General features: G+C 43.2%; 2 protein-coding genes across 3 annotated transcripts in view; both read left to right on the forward strand.

Moving 5' to 3' along the window:
* Positions 1–2,123, forward strand: part of cadm3 (cell adhesion molecule 3) — a 77,680-nt gene extending 75,557 nt beyond the window's left edge. The window contains exon 10 of the mRNA XM_070845159.1: positions 1,080–2,123. Coding sequence (XP_070701260.1) covers positions 1,080–1,198 — 119 coding nt within the window. The 3' untranslated portion in view covers positions 1,199–2,123. The remainder of the gene's footprint in view (positions 1–1,079) is intronic.
* Positions 2,124–7,625: 5,502 nt separating this feature from the next.
* Positions 7,626–23,714, forward strand: part of kirrel1b (kirre like nephrin family adhesion molecule 1b) — a 62,536-nt gene continuing 46,447 nt past the window's right edge. For both annotated transcript variants that reach the window (XM_070845111.1, XM_070845112.1), the window contains exon 1: positions 7,626–7,975. In XM_070845111.1, the coding sequence (XP_070701212.1) occupies positions 7,930–7,975 (46 nt within the window). In that variant the 5' untranslated portion in view covers positions 7,626–7,929. The remainder of the gene's footprint in view (positions 7,976–23,714) is intronic.

Below are 23,714 nucleotides of genomic sequence, written 5' to 3' on the forward strand. Positions count from 1 at the left end.
AACTTTTGGCCGATGGCTTTGAGCCCCCTCCCCCAGTCGATGCTGTCACCAGTTTTTGTCCACAGGCAGTGGATGTATTCTGTTTCTGTTCATTCAGTCCACATGAAGCATGGCCCCACATTTGTACACTGCCATCTGTTATCACATGACTGAAGCTCGATGGAGGTAACTGGTCACAGGATGACCAGTCAGCTCCATGACAACTAATTTAAGTCTTTTGGGTGATAAATGTGGCTGAAAGCTCCAGATCAAATTTCTAAGGGGACCTTGAGCTAAGATTATTTTGTCAAACTGCTATGGCCACAGTCAAGAATGGACTTTAAAAGTAAGATTCACACAGGATGGGAAAGGGTTTTACTATTGGGGTCAAAAGATGTTTAGACATCTTGGATATTGGATTTTTTTTTAGATGTCCAGGTTACATACAGCCTCTGTTTCAACAGGTTTTTTTAAATTATTATATTACACTATATAATTTACTGGGAAGCAAGTCCGAAGTATTTAAATGTAGTCACTGAAATGCGCATAAATCAATGGTAACACTTTTCAACTAAATTTAGCCTAGTTTTTAACTTAGACATCTTGATGTCTTAGGACCTTCAGACCAAACTAATGTTCACTTGGAAATGTCAGGTAAAAAAAAACTGACCTGAACTGACCTTTTCCCTCTGTTCTGACCCATCACTACCAACAAAAGCCCTCCACATGAAAAGTCTCCAAAGAAATAATCCCATATGGCCTCCAGATAAACACTTTTTTATCAGCCGCTCTCCGGACTTTGTGTCTCCCAGTATGAAAACTTTACTACATAGTACTTCGCACACATTAAAAGCAAAAAAAAAAAGGGAGTAAAAGTTACCAAAAGCATGTGGAGTGATGATTTAGACGTCATATTGGAACATCTTGCCACTCTACTGTTTATAAGAGCCTTTGTCCTGCTGGCCTTTTGTCATTTTACAGTTCCAGCGTTTGACTTTTACTGCCTCAGCAATCTTAATTCTCCTCCCCCATTTCTTTCTCTCCCCTTCTATCTGTGACTCTCTCTCTCTCTCTCTCTCTCTCTCTCTCTCTTTCCACAGGAACATATTTGACCCACGAGGCCAAGGGCTCGGACGACGCCCCCGACGCCGACACGGCCATCATCAACGCAGAGGGAGGCCACTCTGGAGCAGAGGACAAGAAGGAGTACTTCATTTAGATAGAGGACGGAGTGGTGGAGGAGGAGGAAAAGATGGAGGACGCGGAGTAGAGGCGAGGAGTGAAGAGAAAAAAAACCTCCATTCGTTTTCACAACGCTTCAGTTCTTCACTCAGTTGGAGGGATGATGGGAGGGGACGGGGGGAAGAACTGCGGGCAGGATAAAGCAATTAGTTGAGCTTCAACTGGTACTACCCTCTTTGTATCGATACAGGGAAGTGAGATTTTGCACTGACGTACGGACGAACTGAAGTTACGCACTCCAACACACAAACACAAACATACTTACAGGAGTCAGTTTTGGGGAAAACTCTTCTCACACAGACTTGATTGCTCGTAGACGCTCCGAATAACATTAACACGAGCCTCCTACTAAAACGTCTGCATAATCTCTGAATGACACATTAACACATTTTTACACAAGCGTCGTATCCAATTTCTAACTGTCAGCGCCTCGAAAAAGCAAAATTGTAACTCACACTCTGGTATCCCGAGCTGGTATTTCACTTCTCACACCACGCCAACCTGTCTCATCAACATTTAAACCAAACCAGCTCTGTCTTTTCACCTTTTCTGTCCTCATTCTCTCCATCTAACAAGGCAGTATCCCTCTATAAACATCCTAGCGGCAGAGAAATCCATCCAAAGCAAATTATGACTGACAAACATAATCTCCCTCTCTCACAGTTTAATCTTTTTATGCCATCAAACCTCTTCCTGCGTCCTCACAAATCCTGGTACGAGCCGTTGAATTTCCCACAAGGCAGCACCACACAACATGCAACACTCATGCAAAAATAGCATTCCCGCCTTGCGCTACCAAGCTGAGGGGCTCCAGTATACATATATAAATATATATATATAGAATTATATAGCATTCTTTTTACTTGACAGAAAATGTTTGGTGTGCTGTAAATACACTCTCTCTCTCTGTCCTCTTCTCTCTCTCTCTATCCCTCTTCTATCCCTCTTCTCTTTCTCCCTACATCTCCCTCTCTCTGTATCTCATACAGTCTGTTACTGCATTACAGTAACTTATATACTCTAAAAAAAAGCCTGCCTGTTTTTATTACATGCGTGGAAATGCAGAGTCAAAACTATCAATATCTGGGGAAAAAAATATAAAAATAGCAACGATGGCGTTGCGATGAAAACTAACCTTAACTGCAAATATTTGTATGAGGAATGTTTTCCTTCTTTTCGTTTCTTTTTACTTTTATTCCTTTTGGTTTTTTGGGACTAAAGAGAGATTTTCTCTCCTCAGCGTCTCAGTGTGTTGCTGTCAGTGTTAACAGTTTACAGTGTCTGTTGCTTTGTCAGTCCAGGAGTCCATAAATCTAATTTCTGACCTGTGCTTTGTTTTTGAGTTTTAAGGTTTAGATTTTTTTTTTTTTTGTGCGCCACATTCAGTGCCGCCATTTCTCTCCCTGCTTTGGCGGCCCTCTGCTCCCAAACACTTAACTGTAGCAAAACCTCGGTCGAACGCTGCTTCGAAAGGTGTCAAAGTGTTTGTTGGAGCTTTCCTGGAGTATCACTGCCCGGCGCATGTGGACCGCTTCGGTCTTCCTTCCACTCGGCCCTGCTGATCGTACTGCTCGTCTCCATGACACCATTTTTCTCCCTGCAGCAGACATCTTGTCTTGGCGAGGCCACCTGGCGCTATATTCATTGAGTAGTGATATCATGACTTCCACTAAGAAGCTGGCACGGTCGCTGCTTCTGGGAAATGAAAATACTTGCTTTCTTTCCACTATGGGGCCAAACAGGACTGCCTACATGCATTATGACAAACTTCCTGGCAAAAAAATCCTTTATGTTATTGTTTCTTTTTCTGTGTGTGTGTGTGTGTGTGTGTTATTGTAAGCAGGAATCATTCGTCAGCTTAGCAAAAGGTTCCTATAAATGAACGGTGTTTTATTAAGGTTGGGAGTTCGCTTTGGCACTGGCAAGCTCCACTTGGCCCGGGTGTGGAAATTGATTGCAATCTAACTAAGAGGCTCTGGGCTCCAGACTGTACACATGCCAAGGTTTGGCTTGGTGGGCAGGCTGCCGAGCCGGAGTCTGGGCTGTGCTAACACTGAGGAAAGTCATTTAGGAAGTTAAATGTCCCCTTTTTTTTTCCTCCCTCTGCTCCACTCGTCCATTTCTTTTCATTCTTTAATCAATCATCCCGTCTGCGTCCTGATCCACCTTCACCCGGTCTCTCCTCTCCTCATCTCTCCTTCCCCCCTCATCTCCCCCCCCCTCCATCTCTGATCGATGTCCGATTCTCCTTGCTGGTCTCCCACTCTCTCTCATTCAGGAGTCCATGTAAACGTACAGTAGAAGTAGCGCCTCTGAGTTGGCTGGCGTGCGCTGATGGCTCTCTGCAGCACTTTTTTGGGGAGTGTTTTGAGGAGGAATCCATTCGCTGTTGTCAGTCTACCCGTAGACAGTTATGTCTGTGATAGTTTTTGTACACCCTTTTTGGGAACGTTCAGGGATCGTGCTTTTCGTACCTTTCCCCGCATTGTCGTTAACTGCTACCTAGCTAGCTGCTTTGAAAGCAAGTGGCCCGGCTAGTGTGTCTATAAGCTAGCTACACCACAAAGGGTAATGTGACCTGAAGCAGGGTCAGCTGTTGTAGTTTTTTTTTTTTCTTCCTAGAGCTCTCAGTTGGAATTTGGGGTGGCTACATTGATGCTGTAGTAAACTTGGCCTAAACAGTGTTTGAATTCTTTCAGAGACTGTTTGGACATCCTTTAAACAAAGAATTCAGAACACCTCATGTTTGCTCTGCAACTCTCTTGAGTTTTTCACAGTCGACATGTCTGCAGACCAGAGGATGGGCTTCGTCTCACAGAGCTTATTGTCCACTTTGAAAAAGTAACCTTTGATTTGTATTTAACCCTAGTCTAATTCCACTCTGCGAATGATGAGAGGAATACCTGTCTCATTCCCAACAAAGTGTAGTGTCTTTTAAAAACTAATGGACCTGTATTTGCCTGTAATTTATCGTCCTGTCCTTCGTCTTAGTTAATGTGCTAGCATGTAGCTTGCATGAGAAACGGTTGGAAATGTAGATAGTGTTAGAGTTGAGAAGTCCTGACAAGCTTCTCTCCTGAGACGAGAGCGGCGGTCCGCCAGACTGACCTCCCTGCTGTTCTCTGATCTGCAAACATGGGCCGTGTCCCACTTAAACCCGCCTGTACCCCCCCCTCAACACCACCATCCTCAGAATAACACTGAGAAAACTGATGATGTAGGACTCATACTGCTTTTTCCCAACCGCTGCTCCAATAAAACGACGCAGGGGTACAGTCTAATTCATGTTTCATAGCATCAGTGCAGTAGGGACTAGCTGTCACCAGATGCCAGCAAACAGCAGCGTTTCTTTGCCCTCTTCAGTCAGGCTGAGCTGTCCTGCCCCACCACTTGACTCTCACCAACTCCTCTAGAGGCAGTCGCACACTAGCTGCCAGTCATCTCTTTTGTTTTTGTAGTATAAACAAATTTTTAAATTATGTTTCGTAAAAGGTGTGCATAATCTTAAATTTATTACTTTCACTTCAATTGATAATCATTTTCTTTTTTTAAAAAAAAAATTAGATTTTCCAAAACTTGAAGGTTAGAAATTTTTGTTTTTGTGTATTTTATTGTTTCAACAACTAATTTTTGTATAATTTCATGTATATAGTGTTGCCTTTGCTGGATACTCTTACAAGCGCACCCATACACACTTTGCACACACACTTTGGGTACATACACATCCACACACATATCGGGATATGCACGGCAGGCATGATGTCTGTGACTATGGTGTATTTGTACATATGTGTGTGTATGTGTGTTTGTGTATGAGTGTGAGGTGTGTACTAATTGACCCAAACAGACTCCGGAGACACTCTTACATGTGTTGCATTCACAAAAACATTATTATTTCAAAGACTAAAACAGCATCTTTGTTTTCAGAGTTCTTATTTTGGATGGCAAGTCTTCCTTTTGAATAAATATCCATATCACATGAGAATAGTGCTGTCATGTATGTTAATTTGTATTATGGCTGATGATGTCATCAAGGCATGACCCAACCGCATGCTGTGGTGGGTTTGCCTCCGTTGGCTATTATGTTCATACAGTATTTGTTTTATTCGTTTTTTTCTTTCTTTTCCTTTTTCTTTTCGGTTGAAATACCAGTTAAGTTGTTGACTTCAATAAACATGCATTTGGGTTAATTTCACCTGTCTTCTTGTTGTTCCTTCCTGATAGGGATCTGTTTTCTGCCAGGGTGGATTATTTTCTCGTTGCTGTATGAAATATACACATCATCGATATCTCCCAAAGTTTAGTATTTACAACTCTAATAAATTAAATCAGTTATTTAGTAAAATAAGAAGATTTTGGCAGGTTACTCAATAAGGACCGTTTTTAAATGTATTTTGAATTTATGGACTTTCTTTTACCGTGTAATTTTTGTAAGAACTCCTTAATCGGTCATTGCTTGGTTAGCTTTCATTATCATTTTAATTAATAATGAATATAATTAAATAGCTCACAAATCCAACAGTCACTGATGGTGTGACTGACTTAACAGGCTCTAAAAGACCCCCTTTTTTTTACTGTGCAGTTAAAGTGAGTGTCCAACAGAGGGCAGTCCAATGCAGTAATTCAAAGTCCCTGGTATAAAAACAAAAATGGTTGTTTGGTTGTTTGGGAAAACCACTGACTGACCTTCTTTATGAATTCAATGTAATTAATTTCCATATTAGCAGTATAGCCTTTAACTCAACACTATTAAAAAAGATGATCAAATAATTTTTATTTCTCAGACAAAAAATCTCTCTTTCTTTCTTTCTTTCTTTCTTGTGTTTTAAGTGCTTTTACTCCTCTTATCCTTTCACTGCCTCTCCCCCAGTATTGCTGCCAGACGTTGACGCAGGTATGAAGGTTAGTAATCAGTTCTACATTGTACAACACACACCACTACTTAATTACACAGTATGGATGCTGTATATTCATAAGTCTGTCCAGCTGTTTTAGGATAAAGGAGCTCTTTTTGCTGAGGGTGCTTCTAAATACCCACTTATTCCAATCAGTTTTCACCAGAACAGTGAGGTCTACATAAAACTGAACAAAACACATTCATGTAAGTGCCAACAAAAGTGAACAATGCCAAGTTGACTTAAATTTCACCAAATGTACCATACTGCTGTATTTGCTAACTGTTTATTTGGAAAATGATATATCTGACCCCAATCTTCCCTAAAAAGAAGTAACTTTAAACACCACCAATGGATGCCATAAACACAATGTAAGTTCCCACTGAAGAATGATGGAAATAGCAGCGTTATAGCAATATGTACTTAAAAGTAATACACTTGGATAAGGTCACTTTGCAGTTATCAATAATTCATACAGTGTGACACACCTCCTATGTTACAGGAACAGAATTTAAAGTAAATATAACAAAGATATCACAAAGTCACTGTTGATACTCTAGCAGTCTAATACTGTAACTGAATAGGAATATATATGGTAACATACAGCAGATCAAAACTAACAAAATGTCACAATGAATCTTACTGCAGTCGGTCACAGGCAAATATTTCATTTAAAAAAAAAAAGTTTTTATAATGAGAGTAAAGCTTGATGATCCAAAAGTATCAAAGTAGTAGGTAATACTATCATTGAAAACAGGTCCAGGTTTGTCATTTGGATGCTTAAAGGCCCTGAAAGCTTAGTTTCAGACTTTCAGTATTCCTCTAAAACACTGAGTATTTATGATTTGGCAAATCAACTACAGTGGAAAGTTTTAGTTCAGCTCTGTGGGTGTGAAATTTAGGTGTGGTTTACTAGACGGACAGACGGTGAACTGGCAAAGCAAACAGATCCCATAACTGTTGTCGTATTTTGAGTCAAATGTTTAAAAAAAAGAAATCTTGAGATTGGGGCATGGGCACACTTTGCCATGTCCACTTAAACCTAATGAGAAAAACACAGAAATCTGTCACGTAAAATAACCAAAACACTTTTAATTTTGGATTGAGAAAACAGCTTGTTAGGGTCTTTGGGTCAGAATCTATATACGCAGTTATTTTAGTCAGTTGTGTATATTTCGACTTTTATTTAAATATTGTAAAAAGATTTGCAAACACAAACTTGTGGATAATATTCTGTGTTTAAAGAGCCCTCAGTTGAGAGTTTTTGAGGGTTTATGTTTACAGCGCAGTTCTCTCTGCGGCCGCTGGAGCGCCCTCCTCTTCCTCCTCCTCTCTGTGGAGTCCAAAACGGAGATTTGGAGCGGGGAGGAGGTGGGAGGGGGAGGAGGAGGAGGAGGAGAGGTGGGGGGGTTTTAGTACTGATTGTATGAGAGGAGAGGGGGGGGGGGGAGAGAAAGAGAGAGAGAAAAGAGGGAGAGAGGAATTCAGTCCTGTTTAAATGGGAATCTAGAGCGCAGAGAGGAAAAGAGACGCAGACTGAGAAACCAAGAGACACAGCAGACTAAAAAAAAAAAAGAAAAAAAAGTGGAGACAGGTTTATTTTACGCACGGGAAAAACAGGGAAACGAGTCGAAGAGAGGAAAGACGGAGAGAGGAAAAGAGACAACGGATTTTTTTTCCTCTAAATTTCGCTTCTTTCACTCTCATGACTCTAATAGGATTCCTGTTAAATTCACCCGCTCGGGAGGAATTGATGGTGTCTTTTCGGGGAAGCAGAGCCGAGGGGAGGAATCTGAATGCGCTCGGCTGAACCATGCCAGCCCTGTGGATCATAACTTTGGCCATCACTTTGAACCAAGGTGAGAGATGTTTGAACACACTCAGGTTGAACTAAGGCGCGAGCGGTAGCGGAAAGTTTCTACTTAATGCCCGATTTCTTTCCTTCCTTTTCACCCTTCTTCTTCACCCTGCTGTCTGCGGGCATCTGGGGCGCTTTGTGGGTGTCTGTGTGCGTGTGTGTGTGTGTGTGTGTGTGTGTGTCTGCGCTGGCACTGCATGTGTTTGTGCAGCTCGTATATGTCTGGCAATGCGCGTGGATGTGTGTGTATGTGTGCGCGTGTGCGTAAATGTGCTCTGTTGTTATAGATTTCTGCTGCCCTGGACATCATCATTACAGCCCACAGGCGCAGAAGGGAGAAAACTCGGGGGGTGTTCAGGGTCTTTGCTCCGCTGGGGAGAAATGAGATTTAAGAGTGCAGACACAAACGGTCCAGGCGTGTAACGTTCATTTTCCCTCAGTTACACGTTTCCAAGAGAGATGTGGAGCATCTGCACACGACATTGCTTTGACGTGACCTTTGAAACGCATGAATAGATAGATTTGGTTGACACAAACAAACGCAGTGTGGGTCAACAGAGAATGTGTTACAAGCACGTGCATGCGCACTCCAGACAAACGCGCACACACACACACACACATACACGCACGCGCACACACACACTGCGCATAGCCTGCCAGCCGGGGATGATTGATGAGGCGAGGATCCAATACACAGTCTGGCTTTAACATGAGTCACACTGGATCAATTTCCCGCACGCACGCGCACACTCTTGCAGCTCGCACGCGCCAGACACGTGCATTCCTTCAATCCCCGTGCACGTGCGCGCGCGCGTGTGTGTGTAAGAGAAAGAGTGGAGAGTAAAGACCAGCGCGAGTGTCCCCCGAGACAGAAAGTCGCTGTGTGTGTGTGTGTGTGTGTGTGTGTGTGTGTGTGTGTGTGCGTGCGTGCGTGCGTGTGTGTGTGAGTGAGAGGTATTAGAGACCAGTGCACCCCCCTCTTAGCATGCAGGTAGAGTCTCGCGTGCTCGTGCCCGTACGCACGGCCCCGCTGCAAACGTGCAGGTGCCAAGAAAAATTCATATTTTACCTTAAAGACGGAGACATATTCACTGGACTGGAGGAGAGCCCCATTACTAATATTAATGTCCCTATTTATTATCGATCACCTTGATAGATTGCTCTCTTTCTCTCCTTCTCCCTCTCTCACTCCACACACACACACACACACACACACACACACACTGACAGAGAGGATAAGCGTTCGTTTGTGTTTAAGCGCAGTCACGGCTCCAAAGGCAGAGGTGATTAATTGAGGTGGCCTGATGTGAACAGTTCAACTATGCCTGTGTGTGTGTGTGAGTGTGTGTGTGTGTGTACCTGCCTCAGCACCTGGGTCCCCGGTGCCGCAGGCCGCCGGTGTGATGAACCACAGACGGTGATCTGCCCAGACAGACAGTCTGAGGAGCTCCCAGGCTGGAGCAGAGCTGACCACCTGAGTAGAATAGAATAATAGAATATTATTATAGCTTTATACAGTCAGGTGGAATAGAGCAATACTCTGAGTCTAAGCATCTTGGATTGAAGAATGTCTTTTGATAAGAACAAAACGTATCAGTTGACATTATGATATGATGTCAATCAATCAATATTCTAAGGAGCTCAGATTAATTGGAGCTAAAGACACCCAGTCTACTAGTTGTAGCCAGATAAAAGAGTAGAGAAGAGAGAGTGAAGTTTGATTATTCTACAACTACAGAGCATCAAACAGAACAAAGCAAAGCAAAGCAGAAAGAGGGAAGAACAAGGCAGAAAACAGCAGAACAGAACCAGAGAGAACAAAGCAGAACAGAAGAAAAATGGATCAGGACGGAACATGGCAAAACTGAATGGAGGAGGACAGACACAGAAAAGAGGAGATCAGATCAGAACAGAAGACAACAGGGCCGAACAGAAGAGAGACGAAACAAAACAGAGACGGAACACAACAGAAAACAAGAGAAAGAGCAAAAGACTTCAACAGAACCAACAGAGAGGATCAGACACAGTGGAGAACAGAGGAGAAGCAGAATGGCGGAGAACAGGGCAGAGCAGCAGATCGGTGTCTCCAGCTGAGCCGGTGTAAGCCTGTAAATGTGATCAGAGTGAATCCGTCCCCCTACATGCAGCTGCTGCAGCCTAATGTGTGTTTAGCCTGTTTGGAGTCTTCCAGGTGACTCCTGCCTGCTTTCCTCCAATGACAGCTTCTGCCGTCGCTCTCCGAGCAGCCTGATTTACTGTTGAGTCCAGTGGTGTGCCTGGCTTCCTAACACAGGCCAACTACATCCCTGTGTGGCTGACCGCGTGTCTGTGGGCCTCTGTAATTACCGTTCAGCCCTGTATGTGTTTATGCGTGTGTGGGTCGGATGTAGCTTGTTGCCACTGTGATCCGACACTGTGCTGCCAGCGCCGACTTGGCCACAGGCGAGTCGATTCTTGAACAGCACTTTTGCTTGAGCTGAACATTTTTGCAGCCTGATCATGCAGGCAAAGTAAGCATAGCAATTCTTGCACTGCAAGCACCTGTCCCATCTCTGTCCTCTCTCTCTCTCTCTCTTTCACACACACACACAGACTTTCTTTTTCTCCCTTTTCTCCCCCCTCCCCCTCCTCCCACTCCTTTCTCCCGTCACAAGAATAGAGCAGAGGCGCAGATGTAAAGAGACAGGCCAAAAGACAGAGAGATGGAGGCAGAGAGAGACGAAGAAAGGAAGAGACAGCAGGGTTCAGTCCTAATCTGTTGACAAGAGGGGATGTTTGAGGATAAACAGAGGCAGAGCAGGGGCGCTCAGGAAGCAGAGACAGAGAAAGAGAAGGTCCTATTGGCTTGGGTCTCTTTTTCAACAGCAACCCAGCTGGACCATCAATGTTTGATGGTTTACATCAGCACAGGTTTACACCAAAGTGGGCTCCAGGGGCACCAAGGGATCCTCAAAAAGGTCTCTTAAGATGCATCTAGTAGTCAAAGGCAACTGCTTTAGATTCTCATCCAAAAAGCTCTCATCCAAAACATCTTCAAGAATCGAAAGCAAGTTCACCTGCCTTAGCTTGAGCACTTATATAGATATACTGTGACCTTGAGAGTCCTCGCAGACAGCCAAACACTTTTTTCCTCTTGCTTCAACTTAGTAGAGTGACAAACTGAAAGAGATGGTCTGCGATTATTAGCTTCAAGGTCTCCACTGTTACACCCTCAAACAGTTGCACAATTCCTTTCTGAATGATCTAACAGTGAAAATACTCTCAAATGGAGGCTTGTGGATTAAGTCAGAACTACTTTAGCATCGGCAGCATGTAAAGATTTGGAGAAATGCATTACAACTCACTGGTATGCCTCCCACCACCAACACAACCTCTCTGTGCCTTGTGTCTGCACCCTGGGGCTTTGAAGTGAACAAATTAAACTGAGCCTTGTACCTTTTGTACACTAGTGTTTTAATTACTTTCCAGCCCTTATTTAAGGTCACACTAGCCCAGTATAAAAATACTTTGCTCCCTCATTAATTTAAGCACTGTTGATGCAGCAGTGATGTCAACACAGAGAACTTGGGCAAAAAACACAATGTCATCTGCAAAAAAGTTGAACCAGGATCAGCTTTTGCTGCAACATAATGTGACGTCACCCATGAAGGTGTTGCATCTGCCACTCAAATAAGTGCAAATACACAAAAATGTTTTTTTTTGTAATGTTAATGTCATAATCTACAGCCTCATAAGCATTGTGATGAAAGATAGATTGATCGACGCCATCCAGAGCAGTAAAACTATTCAGGACTTGTAACAGCTTTGTTGAGATCGTCATTAATTGGTGGAAAAACAAATATGCATTCAATGAAATTACTATTTAATGCATTCAAAAATAGGTTTTATCATCAGATCAGACATCACAGAAATATGGTCTTGTGTTCTTAATCCAAAATTTAGGCGCCAACATTTGATTTTTTTGCACAATCTTTACACAATCGTTTAATTTCGACTGCAACTGAACAGGTTCTTCTTTGTGGTGGATTTTATTATCTGAATCACCACTGATGAGCGTTGCTTGCATGAGTGGCCTCGGGATGAATCAAATCCCCAACCTAGGCCATTAGTGCCACACTGTACTGATCGTGCCATAAAAGCAAATATAAAGGGTTGACTGACTCTGTTGCTCTAATTGGGTGGTAAAAAAATCTACTTCAATAAAAAACGCTACTTTCAAATGAAGATAATTAAAAATGACATGACAAGCCTTATTTAAGAGCAGAGCAGAGGTTCAAACAACACGGTGGCGGCGGAGTTAAGTGTGTGTGGGGGCCTCATCCCAAAGCCCTCCAGTACCTGACAGATCTGATATCCTGATGGCGCGGGAAGCGTAATCTGTGGTGACAAGGAACAGCAATTAAAATAAATAAATAAAATAACTGCCACAATTAGCCGTCACTTAATTCACCGCAATGCCCAGATAATCTAGTAATCTGCTAAAACGACGTCGGCAAATTCCCCCTTCCCTCCTCTGCATGGGCTGTGTGTGTGTGTGTGTGTGTGTGTGTGGGAGTGAAAGACTGAGGAGTACGCAAATCCTAACAGAGAGCTTCGACTGGTATTAGGACTGACACCCGTCATTCTGGCTGATATGTCAGCCAGAATGAGGGAGAAGTAGTGGACTGGGAGGGAAAGCAGGAGGAAGAGAAGACGTGGAGGACAGGAATAGAAATGAAATAAAGGAGCACATGAGGGGAGAAAAGAAGAAGAAGAAGAAAGGATGAGGGCATGAGAGGAATTCATATTGGAGGAAGAAGGCAGAGGAGTGAAGAAGGGTCAAAGAGGAAAGAAGAAGGGAAATTAAGTAATGTGGATGAGGGCAGGAGTGAAATGCAGAGGAAGACAGGGAGCTAAAAGGAGTGAAGGTTCAGCAGAGCAGGGTTCAGGGTGCAGAGATTTATGTGCAGAGACGGTTGGAGCAAAAGAAAAAAAATAGAGGAGAAGATCAGGGGAGAGAAGAAAAGAAGAAGACAAGAAAAGAACATAAGGGCAGGAGAGGAATTCAGGTGAGAGGAGGAGGGCAGAGGAAAGAGGAGGTGTGAAGACAGAAGAGGGAAACATCAATGAAAAGAGGGCAAGAGAAGAAAGAAGTGTAGATTATGCCAGACGAGTGCAAGAGAGAGAAATGAGGAGGAGGAGAAGGAGCCTTTTTCAGAGGAGAAAAAGAAGAAAGAAATTCAGGTGGAAGGACGAGGGCAGAGGGGAGAAGGAGGAAGAGAAGGGGATGAGTGGAGGTGGAGATGGAGAGAGGATAAAGGTAGGAGGGAAATAAAAGGGAGTGAGAGCTAACAGGAGTGGAGGAGCCAAGGAGCAGAAAAATAGGGGGACCAGATGAGGAGAGGGGAGGAAAGGTAGAGGGTATGTGGAATGGAAAAGAGAAGAGGAGTGAAGGAGGTGGAGTCAGAGGAGGAGCAGAGATGAAGGGAGGAAACATCGATAGAAGGAGAGCAGAAGAAAAAGGAAGAAGAAGGATTCAGAGGCATAGTTGAGGGCAGGCAAATGAGTCCGGAGTTAAAGAGGAGGAGAAAGAAGTTGGAGTAAGGGAGCAGTAAAATAGAGGAGTAGATGAGAAGAGAGGAGAAGTATAGACAAGGAGCTAAGGAAGGCAGCTGAGAGGAGGAGGCCAGACGGGGAGTGGAGATGAAGGAAAACCAATGGAGGGATGGCAGAGGGGCCACTAGGAGAAACATATAAGGGAGGGTGAAGGAGGAGGAGAGCAGACTTGGGCAGCAGAGATTTATGAGTGAGGAGGTTTGAAGCGAGGGAGCAGGAGCTACAAAGAACAGATGAGGTGAGAGGAGACTAGAGAAGCTGATGAGGGGAGAGGAGAAGAAAACAGGATGAGGGTGAGGGAAATTTGGGGGCGGGAGGAGGAGGGTCGATGAGTAAAGGAGGGCAGCAAAGCGGAGACGGATGGTTGGAACACTGGAGTGAGGGGGAAAGGAGCATGAATGGAGGAGACAAGAGATAAGAGGCTGACAGGATGAGGGGAGGAGCGAAATTAACTAAATTTGGAGTGAACGAGGAGGATGGAGGGAACGGTGATAAGAGGAGAAAAAGAAGGGGGAGACTACGGGAGGAGGAGGAGAGCAGGATTAGGTAGCACATATTTATTGTTGGCTGGAGCGAAGGAGCAGAAAAACAGAGTGGATCGGAGGATAGAAGGACAGAGGGCGAGAGCTGGGAGGAATTTGGAGGAGGAAGAGGGTAGATGAGTGAAGGACCAGTTGAAATGGAGGAAGGAACACTAATGGAGGGAGCACAGAAAAAGAAATGGAGAAAGGGAGATGCAGAAGGGTGGATGAGGGCAGGAGTGAATTGCAGAGGAGGAGCGAGAGCTTACAGGAGTGAAGGAGGAGGAGAGCAGGGTTTGGGAGCAGAGATTTATGTGTGGAGAGGGTTGCAGCAAGGGAGCAGAGGGAAACAGCCAGGCCTATTATAGATGGGGCTCTCCTGGGAGAGCAGGGCCTGGAGTTTTCCAGGCATTTCCAGCATATTTCACCGCTCTTCCAAGCAGCACGCTGCAATGCACAAAGCTCCGCCCTCAGCCCTCCAAGGATAAATAAAGTGGGTCTCCTTTCTCTGCATGAGTATTCAATAAAAGTGATAAAAGGCTGGAAGTAACCCTTCTTAGCTTTTTTGGATGGGAAAGTGAGAAACCAAACTGGCCACCCTCTCCAAGGACAAGCTTTCAAAGAAATGCAGACATCAAGCATGAAAGCACCAAAAGCATAAAAGTGCTTTCTTTTATATGAGGAAAAATGTCAACAAAAAGGCCCGTGAGATCAAATAGGCTTAGTGCGGAGGTAGTTTATGTTTCTACTTCTTTCTCCCTCTCTGTTCCTTTGTGTGCCTGTATTTTCTCTCTCTCTCGCTCGCTGTCTGAGAGTCTCGTGTGTGGAGGTGAGAGAGAACAATTGAATGGGCCTCCCACATAAAATCCATTCAGAGACATCTTGAGGATTAAGAATGAGAAATTGTCCGGTGCAGTGAATTAAATCAATCTGATCCATTACAAGATCGCTATCACAAGGTTTCCCCTTTTGTCTTAGCCCTGGATTATGCATGCTGCCGGATAACTGTGTGTGTCTGTGTGTGTGTGTGTGTGTGTGTGTGTGTGTGTGTGCTTGCACTAATTCCATACATTATGTAACACTGTAATGCACCGTCCCATGTCATCAATGAAACGTGAAATGAAATGAAAGTGATTACCTGACTGACAGATTATCCAATTACAATTTTGACAGTTGATTATTAGGGCTGGGTATTGTTCCTGACGCATTACTAAAATGTATAATGGAGAGACATCATGGTGGGCAACTGCAAATCCCCTTTTCAACATCCAAAGAATTATAAAGTTGGCATTAAATATCAATCAATCAATCAATCTTTATATATATAGCGCCAATTCATAATGGCGTTATCTCAAGACGCTTTACATAAAGAGCAGGTCTAGACCAAACTCTTTAATTAAGAGAGAGACCCAGCGATTCAGGAATTCAAAATTAAGGATTCAAGAATATCTTACTCTTTCTTATTGACTTACTTACTCTCTGATCAGATCAGTTCCTTAATTAGATCTCATTTTTGTCAGTTTAGACTAGATTTCGCTTTGATTTTTTGACCAGCTCTTGTATGGCTGCTTGCAATTAGACAACATTTAACATTTGATAGCATTTGTCAGGATTTGCTGAGTGGTGGAAGGAGGACGCACGGAAGCCGGAGTAATCTTCAATATTTTATTTGAAGTTTGCAAAAACACCAAAAACAGTTCAGACTTGTTGTGGTGAGGTGGTGAAAGAAAACTATAGTATATACACAAAATGACAAAAAAAAGAACAAAAATACATTTTTCTGTCAACAAAGAAAAGTTAGGCTAGGCCCAAAGCCACAGCAGCAAGCTTCCAGCAGATCTACACCTGAACCAGGACAACTCAGCTCCAACAGGAGCTTCCTGCCTCTACAGGAGGCTCCTCCCCCAGACAAACCAACAGTTCGGACATAATCAGATAAGATAATTAAATAACATTTTACTGTGAAAACAGAAAGAGCAGCTCCTAATCATTATTGCAACTCTCCTCATACGGAAATATTAACCACAAAAGTTGTTTAGGGTACTTAAAACAAGACTATACCAGGCAGACCTCCCCCGTACTCTACTCAAAATGTTAGAGTCTGAGTTCAGTCTACTATAAAGCCTATTTGAAGCTCTCACTTCCTCTTTGGCTGTGTGGACCCACGACCAGCAGGTAAAATGGAGGAATACTTGGTTACTTGAACTCACGACCACACACCTTTCATTTGTTTTGTTCTTTAAAAAAAGTTGGGTTTTTTTGCTGAAAACCAACTTTATATTTCTTAAAGTAAGGAGCTGAAGTTTTGTAAGTACGTGTGTCATATCTGCAGTAGTATAGAATAGTGGTTGAGGACCGCTGCCATACCACATGATATTATATAGCATTAGATATCTTGTATATACATTAGCATGTCATTCCTTTCATCCTCATCTAACCAGGCAGTTACTAATTCTATTAAGACAGCGTATCTTATTCAAACCAAAGCTTCTGCTAAAGGAAAAGTTTGTCATATTTAATACTTTCGCTTTCAAAAATCCAATGTGTGACGTTCATAATCCTAATTTTATACACCCTACAGACCCAGTATCCACTGGCTCCACTTTCACTTAATTTAACATTTAGCGCCTTCCAATCTTTCCCACAGAGGATTTTCCAAACTTATTTCCCTTATCAGAAACTAAACTTGTGTAACCAAATGATTTTATTGCGTGGGCACCACGACCATGTTTTTTTTTTTTTTCTGAAGTCTTATATCCCTTTTATTTCTTCTCCTTTGGTGCATTTTAAACGGTGATAAAAGAAGCAGCAGCGATTTAAAGATGGAGATGGACAGCATGATTGCAGATGATGAAAGCCAGTATCCATCACCACCCACTCTGTTTGTGTTTCCATCCTCCTTCTGTCTGTCTATCTGCCTGTTCCTCCTCTCCCCTCTTATGTTTTAATGTAAGTCGATAACTATCAGGAACTGATAACACCCCGGGCTCCGCTCGGCTTGGCGAGGCTCGATGAGGCGAGGAGAGGAGAAGGCGAGAGCAGGGTTGGGTGAGTTTGTGATGGTGGTGGTGGGGGTGACACTATCTCTCCTCAGTGAAGCCTGATATGCCCGGGTGCAGGAGAGATAAGCGAGCAACTCTCAGCGGTGGCGGTAAAGGGGGACAGTGACGTCACGCTGCTTGTGTCTCGTTCCTGTGGTGGTAAATGAAGTTATGGTGTCACAGCTGAAGATTATGTCAGAGTGAGATTCGTCATTGTTCTGGAAAGATTAGACCGCGACTGTGTTTTTTTTTTTATTGCCTCCTTTTGACTTGTCATAGTAGGAAAAGCACAGGTGTAAATAATAACATTAACAATGGCTCTGTTCTATTCAAGTGTCTCAGTAAGTCGTGACAGTGAGTCAGCCACTCACTGAAGCTGCCTCTAGGAAGTCAACCATCATTCATTTTAGTATCTACTCCTGTGCTTTTTCTTTTCCCACCATGGCATGCCAAAACGCCTTTCATAAAAAAAGGCCAATTGAATGTCGTGTTGTGACTGAAAACATATACATTCACATTATGGCGACCCAAGTTAAACTGTTAAATTTGAGGACTTGGTTTTTAGTTAAGGCTGTGATGAATCTCCATGGAGTTAATGTAGGTCAGCGGTCTCCGAAGTGAAACAAAAAGGTGTGTGTGTGAGAGCAGGAGAGCGAGTGAGAGAGTTGTCATAGGAAAATGTGTGTATTTTGTATGTTCTTTACGAAATGTAATGTGTTGTGAGTGTGTGTGTGTGTGTGTGTTGGGGGGGGCAGCTAAGAGAGACAAAGACAGTGAGAGATAGCAGGTTAGTGTGTTTGTGTGTGTGTGTGTAAATCCACAATGCACGCTGAGGACCAAAGAAAAATAAGAGTAGGTCTGCTTGCTTGTGATTGAGGCAAAGCATGAGAGAAAGAGAGAGAGAGAGGCAAGGAGGGAGGGAGGGAGGGAGATGGGGCAAGTGAATGAGAGGGGAAGCGAGGGAGAAATAGAGAGCGTGTTGGGGAGAGCGAGAGAAAAAGATAATTTCTTAGCTCTTCTTTTAAATAAGTCTGTTTCTATAGCAACCATCCAACCAGCCGCTGGAGAGAGAGAGAGAGAGAGAGAGAGAGAGAGAGGGGAAAGTGGGGGTGCACCAGAGAGATAGAGGAAGAGGGAGAGAAAGAGAGAGAGAGTTACCATAGCAACGGAAGAAGAGGGAGAAAAGGGACTTGGTGAAACTTTAAAAAAACATATATGGAGAAAATGTAAAAGGCAAGATAAGCAAGAAGGAAGAGTGAATTTACAGGACTGCGATGAAGGGTAATGGGCAGTGTTGGGCAAGTTAATTAAAAGATTGAATTAATTCACTCATTACTCATTGAAAAGGTGATTACATTACATTACTTATGGAGTTGAGAAGTAGGAGGTGTTGTTTCGCTTATCCAGGGTTCAGGTTGTAAAAGCATAAACAGTTTGAAGTGACTGTCTGTCTGCTGGAGCACTTCCAAGACTTAGATCTGCAAAAAAACTCTCCTGGTTGAATATTCAGTGCAAACAATGAGCCACTGTGTTAGAAAACATGTGGTTCTGTAAATGAAAAGTCAATTACCAAAGGCTGCCAGGAGCAGATAAAATTCCATCTTTTTAGAAAGTTTGAAGAAATATGTGGATATAATTATTGTTCTTTCTGCCTTTTTCGCAATTGTAGCCCGGTAACCAGGTAGCCAGCTGCGTATGAAGGCAGGTGATTCCTGAGTGAAGGTTTTGGGTTTGATGGCACAGAAACAAAACTGCTAAAATCCATCCCATCCTTCTCCTGGCAGGACAGCAGACAAGTTCATCATTCATAATCATTCATAATGTTGAAGTGGTGGAGTGTGACCAGGATTAGTTACTATGATGTAATCACTGAATTTCAATTGTAATCCCGTATACCACTCGTTAGTAAAAAAAAAAAAAAAAAAAAAAAAAAAAAAATCATATTGCTGGTCTGCCCAGCTCTGTAAATGGGAGATAAAGACACAGCGAGCAACGTTATATGGCTGTACTGCGTAGAGCCGGCAAAGAGAGAGAAGTATGAGCCGCAGTGATAATAGTGGGAATGGCTGCTGCCTGATTGTCCATTCTCAGCTCTTGACCACACATGACCTCCATCACTGTGTGGAGAGGGCGAGTGAGCAGCGAGGAACACAGAGGGGGAGACAGAGAGAGGATTGATTGAGAGTCCCAGAGTTCAGACAGCTCTGACCACGGAGGCCTCGATCTGTTTCCCACGAAAGCACTGAAGCTGCATGGTGATCCAAAATAAGAGCCGACATGGGTCAATGCGGGAGGAGGAGAGGTCTCCTGGTTTGACTGTGGATATTCATTGTTTCGTTTTTGGAACATTATATGGTGAATTTAGACTGTGGAAACATAAAGCGGCCATGTCATGTAGGATAGTGGCACTTGACTCCTGTAGCATCCACCAGACATGCTGTACAGGCAGTGGAGGTGGTGAACATGCTGATATGGTGAAACGTATCAGTTCACGATGATGTGGGTTGATGCCACAGGCGTGCGGGCTAAAAAATAAAACAGGTGCAGGTGTTGGGATGTATATCTGTCAGTGTGGGTTGCACTTCATTCACTAAGTGATTCTGAAATGTGATTCAAGGCTCTAAAGTAGACTTTGTATTTTGAGTCTATGATGTGACTTTAATTTGTTATGCAGAGCGCTCTGCATTTGAACATATTGAATAGCGTGCTCATAATAAGTAAGGTATGTATAATGTACACTCTGTCTATTCATGCTCTATCAGCTCTTCTCCTGAAGAGAGTTTCAGTGACAAAAGTGTAAGTGCTGTAGAAGTGTTTATGTTCCTTCTACTCAGCGCCTAGATCTAGCTTTTCTTTAACTCTGTATGCTTAAACGACCTTAACGGATATAAAAGAAGCTTGATGTTTCTGACTCCCTACTCTCTTCTCCATTGACCAGTAAATTAAGAACTTTCTTGACAGTCCTACAAATGGATTTAAAACATTAAAATGAGCATCTGGGAACCGGAATATATTCCATAGTGCACTGCTATGGAGAAATGAAATGTTAATCAACACCAGATTCATGTGCTTTTACAAGCATACTGGATTTATACCTAAATTAGTCACTTTTCATATTCAAATACAGATATTCAACTAGTATGCATGGAAAAACATTCGTATACTATACTCTACATACTTCTAGTGTATAAAAGATAGCCGCTATCAGTAGCTTGTCTTTGTGCTCCTTATCATACTTTGTTTCTAGACTCACGTAGTGACAAGCGAAACTTAAAAAAAACTCTCATAAACTCCTAACTTTTCATACCTTTTAAACATACTTTCAAAGCAGTTTTGGCAGAGCAGCAGCCTAAGAATTATTTTGTTTTAAATGAATAAAAAGGTAGTGTGAACTTGCGTCTAACTTTCCCCAACATGAAATCCTTCCTGTGTAAAGTTAGTGTGGGCACATGACTTTTCAACCTCAACTGAATCAGAGTCTTTGACAGTGAAGCTTTCTGTGTCTTCGCCTTCATGAAGTGCCGTTTTCTTAACAGCACAGAACATTTCTTGTAGATTTGTCCTTTGAAACAGCTTGCATAAAGTCAACCCGTTATACACTAGACGGAGCAGGGTAAAATTAATGGGGTTTGGAACAAAAGGTTTTGCGAAAGATTTCCTGACTATTCCCCATGCAATTACTTAATCCCTTGTAATTAGTCTCCTTGTTTGAAAGGGAATATACATTCTCCGTCTCCCCCTCTTTTCCCTCTTGAGTTGGAAGATAAAATTGCAGACAAAAACATGCATGAATGTCTTTTGTGGAGCATAGTGCCTATAAACATCCACACAGTCTGCCTTTGAACAGCAGTTATGCTATATACAATCATTAATTACATACATTTGTGATACTCAAGTTCACAAGGATAATTATTTTTCAAGAGGAATGGCCATTATAATTAGACACAAACATGGTCCAGTTTTTCTGCATAAGTTAACCTTTTTGAATTTAGCTTCAGTGCACTCATCAGGCAGGAAAAAAATGTTTATCACTTTCTTCCTTTGCTTTTATGGACAATCGCTGTGTGGTGAATTCACCGCAGCAGATAATGAGGAGCACATAGTCATTTCAATTCTGGCTGAGCCCACACAGGACAGCTGTCTATTTTAAGCTATAGCTGCTGGCCAGCGAACCATTAGCCTGTTTTACACCGATAGCAAATAGCCATTAGGCATAACTGCAAGCCAGTTAGCCAACAGCCATCTGCCGCACACTGCAATTATGCTGCCTTAAAGTGCTGTTGGAAATATAGTAATTATGAGTTGAGCATGCATTAATGACCCAACACAATGGTAAATATGCAGGGGAAAGAGGGAATTTGCAATGATACCTGTGGTAACAATCTGGGTTCTGAAGAGCAGGCAAGCTCTGTGACTACTGATGGAGTTTAAGATGGATTCTTTTGTAAATCAAACAAAGAGCAAAACTGTACACGCGACAATAACTCTTACTAGTACCGCCCCGAGAAGTATTTTAATGCTCCACAAAGTTAGATTTCAATCTGAGCTCTTGATGAGCTTTGAAAGCAGTAGGTGTTAGCTGCTAGCTCTCTGCATGGTGTGCTCTGTTCTGTTCAATGACAGTGGGCTCATTGAGACCACGCTGCCAGTACTAGTTCTCAGTGTAAATCCGCAGGCTGTGTTTGGTGACTCTTTTCCTGGCAATGACAGTCGCTGTAGTCAGCAGCACATTCAGGTCAAGCAACTTGACTCATTTCGACAAATTCTGCCACAAGCCTTTTTGCTTTCACAATGGTCTGATTAAGTGGTACAATAGTTGCAAATCTGCTGGCGTGTTTGCTGAAGAGTAATTACTAGCGTCTGATAAGCGTTCTGGGGAAGTTTCCCAGCTACATGATTTCCACCGAGGCTTTATCTCAATTGAATGTGATTGTCTTTGCCGAATTGGCTCAGCCATGATCCTGGAAACTGGCCTTGTCTCACACACATGATAAGACAACAGATTGCCTTGTACGCTATCCAACCAAGAATAATGCTGCAAGCTGTAATAATTTACACCATCCGTCAGGGTTTTTCCACAACTACATGCCTTCCTCATCAAGGAGATAAAATTGCTGCTTGCTGGCAAAGTCTGAGAATCATAAATGGCATGTTGGAGGCACTAATTGGCCACATAGAAGCGGGCACAGGCTTCTCATAAACACATCATACGACATAAGCACGGTGATGCAAATCAGGCTGTAGCACTGCACAGAGCAGAGAGATGAAGGCAGGGATGCTGGGGCATGAAGAACGAGGTTCCCCACTTTCTTATTGTGCCTTTTGTGTTGTTTGTGTGTGTGTGAGTGCGTGTGTGTCGGCCTCGCTTCCTCTCTTAGGATCCCTCCGTTTGTGTTACCATGGGGACGGCATGCTTCCTATATCGCTCCCTCTTAAACCCCCCCCCCCCCCCCCCCCCCAACCCACCTCCCCCACCTCCACCACCACCACCACCACAACCACCTTTCTTTTTCCCTATCTCCTTTACTCACTGGTTTCAGTGTTACCATGGCGACACATGTCTGTCTCCTCTCTGCCTGCTACCTGTTTCACATGCTGCCCTGTCTCACTGGGTCAGTCTCTCCGTCTGTCTGTCGACTCCTCTGCTTGTCTGTCTGCCGCTGGGTGTTTGTGTGCCCTTGGCTCGCCTTTCTCTGTTTACTCTTTGTTTGTTTGGTTGGTTGTTTAGTGTTTTAGGAATCTGCGTGATTGTCTGTCTGGTTGGTGTTTGCTTTCTGTCTCACTCTGAATTCTCTGTTTCACTCCGGCTGACTGGCTGGCTGTCTGGCCACCAGGCTTTTCCACCTCTAATCCCTCCTCTCCTCTTTCTGCTCTGCTGCTCCGCTCTGTTGTTCCCCTAACATCAACCTCTCTCCCCTCTTTTTCTTTTTTTTTTTTCATTTTCACCCCCCAACTCGATTGTGTGTTCCCACATCAAAACAGTATCCATTGAATGTCACTGGGAACACACATTGAAAAAAAAAAAAAAGGGAGGGATTTAGGTAATTTTCGCAGACGGCAGCTGTTGCTATGGCGACACAACTTTTGGATTTGCTGGGGAGAGCGTCGGATGAATAGAGGGATAGAAGGAGGGAGAGAAAATGTGTGAGGATAGAAGAAAGAAGGGCAGAGAAAGAAAGCCATGTCTTTGGTTCTGGTGGTACATGCTGGCCCTGGTTTGTCCTTCTAGTAGTGTGAGTTTAAACCCCAAATGCAGACATTTTGGGAAGAAAGCATCACCTGAAGACAATCATTCAAAATCCTATTAAGTCTCAAAAACCTTGAACCTATATGATTCTTTTTGTTTAGACAAACAAAGCCAACTCTCTTATCTTTCCTATAAAACTAAGCTCGTTTGTCTAAATTTTATGCTGTCAGTCACTCTATATGAGTGCGTGCCCGTTTTTCCAAATCTCACTTTTGAGATGAAACCCGTCTCTGCTTGCTAATGCATGTAAAAAACCACTTCATTAAGCTCTCAGTGGTACACTCTGGCCTTGCTTTGTTCTGCCTCTCGTGCAGTTTCAAAAACTAGATCACCACG

This window comes from Pempheris klunzingeri, chromosome 15 (assembly GCF_042242105.1).
Source record: "Pempheris klunzingeri isolate RE-2024b chromosome 15, fPemKlu1.hap1, whole genome shotgun sequence".
NCBI lineage: Eukaryota > Metazoa > Chordata > Actinopteri > Acropomatiformes > Pempheridae > Pempheris > Pempheris klunzingeri.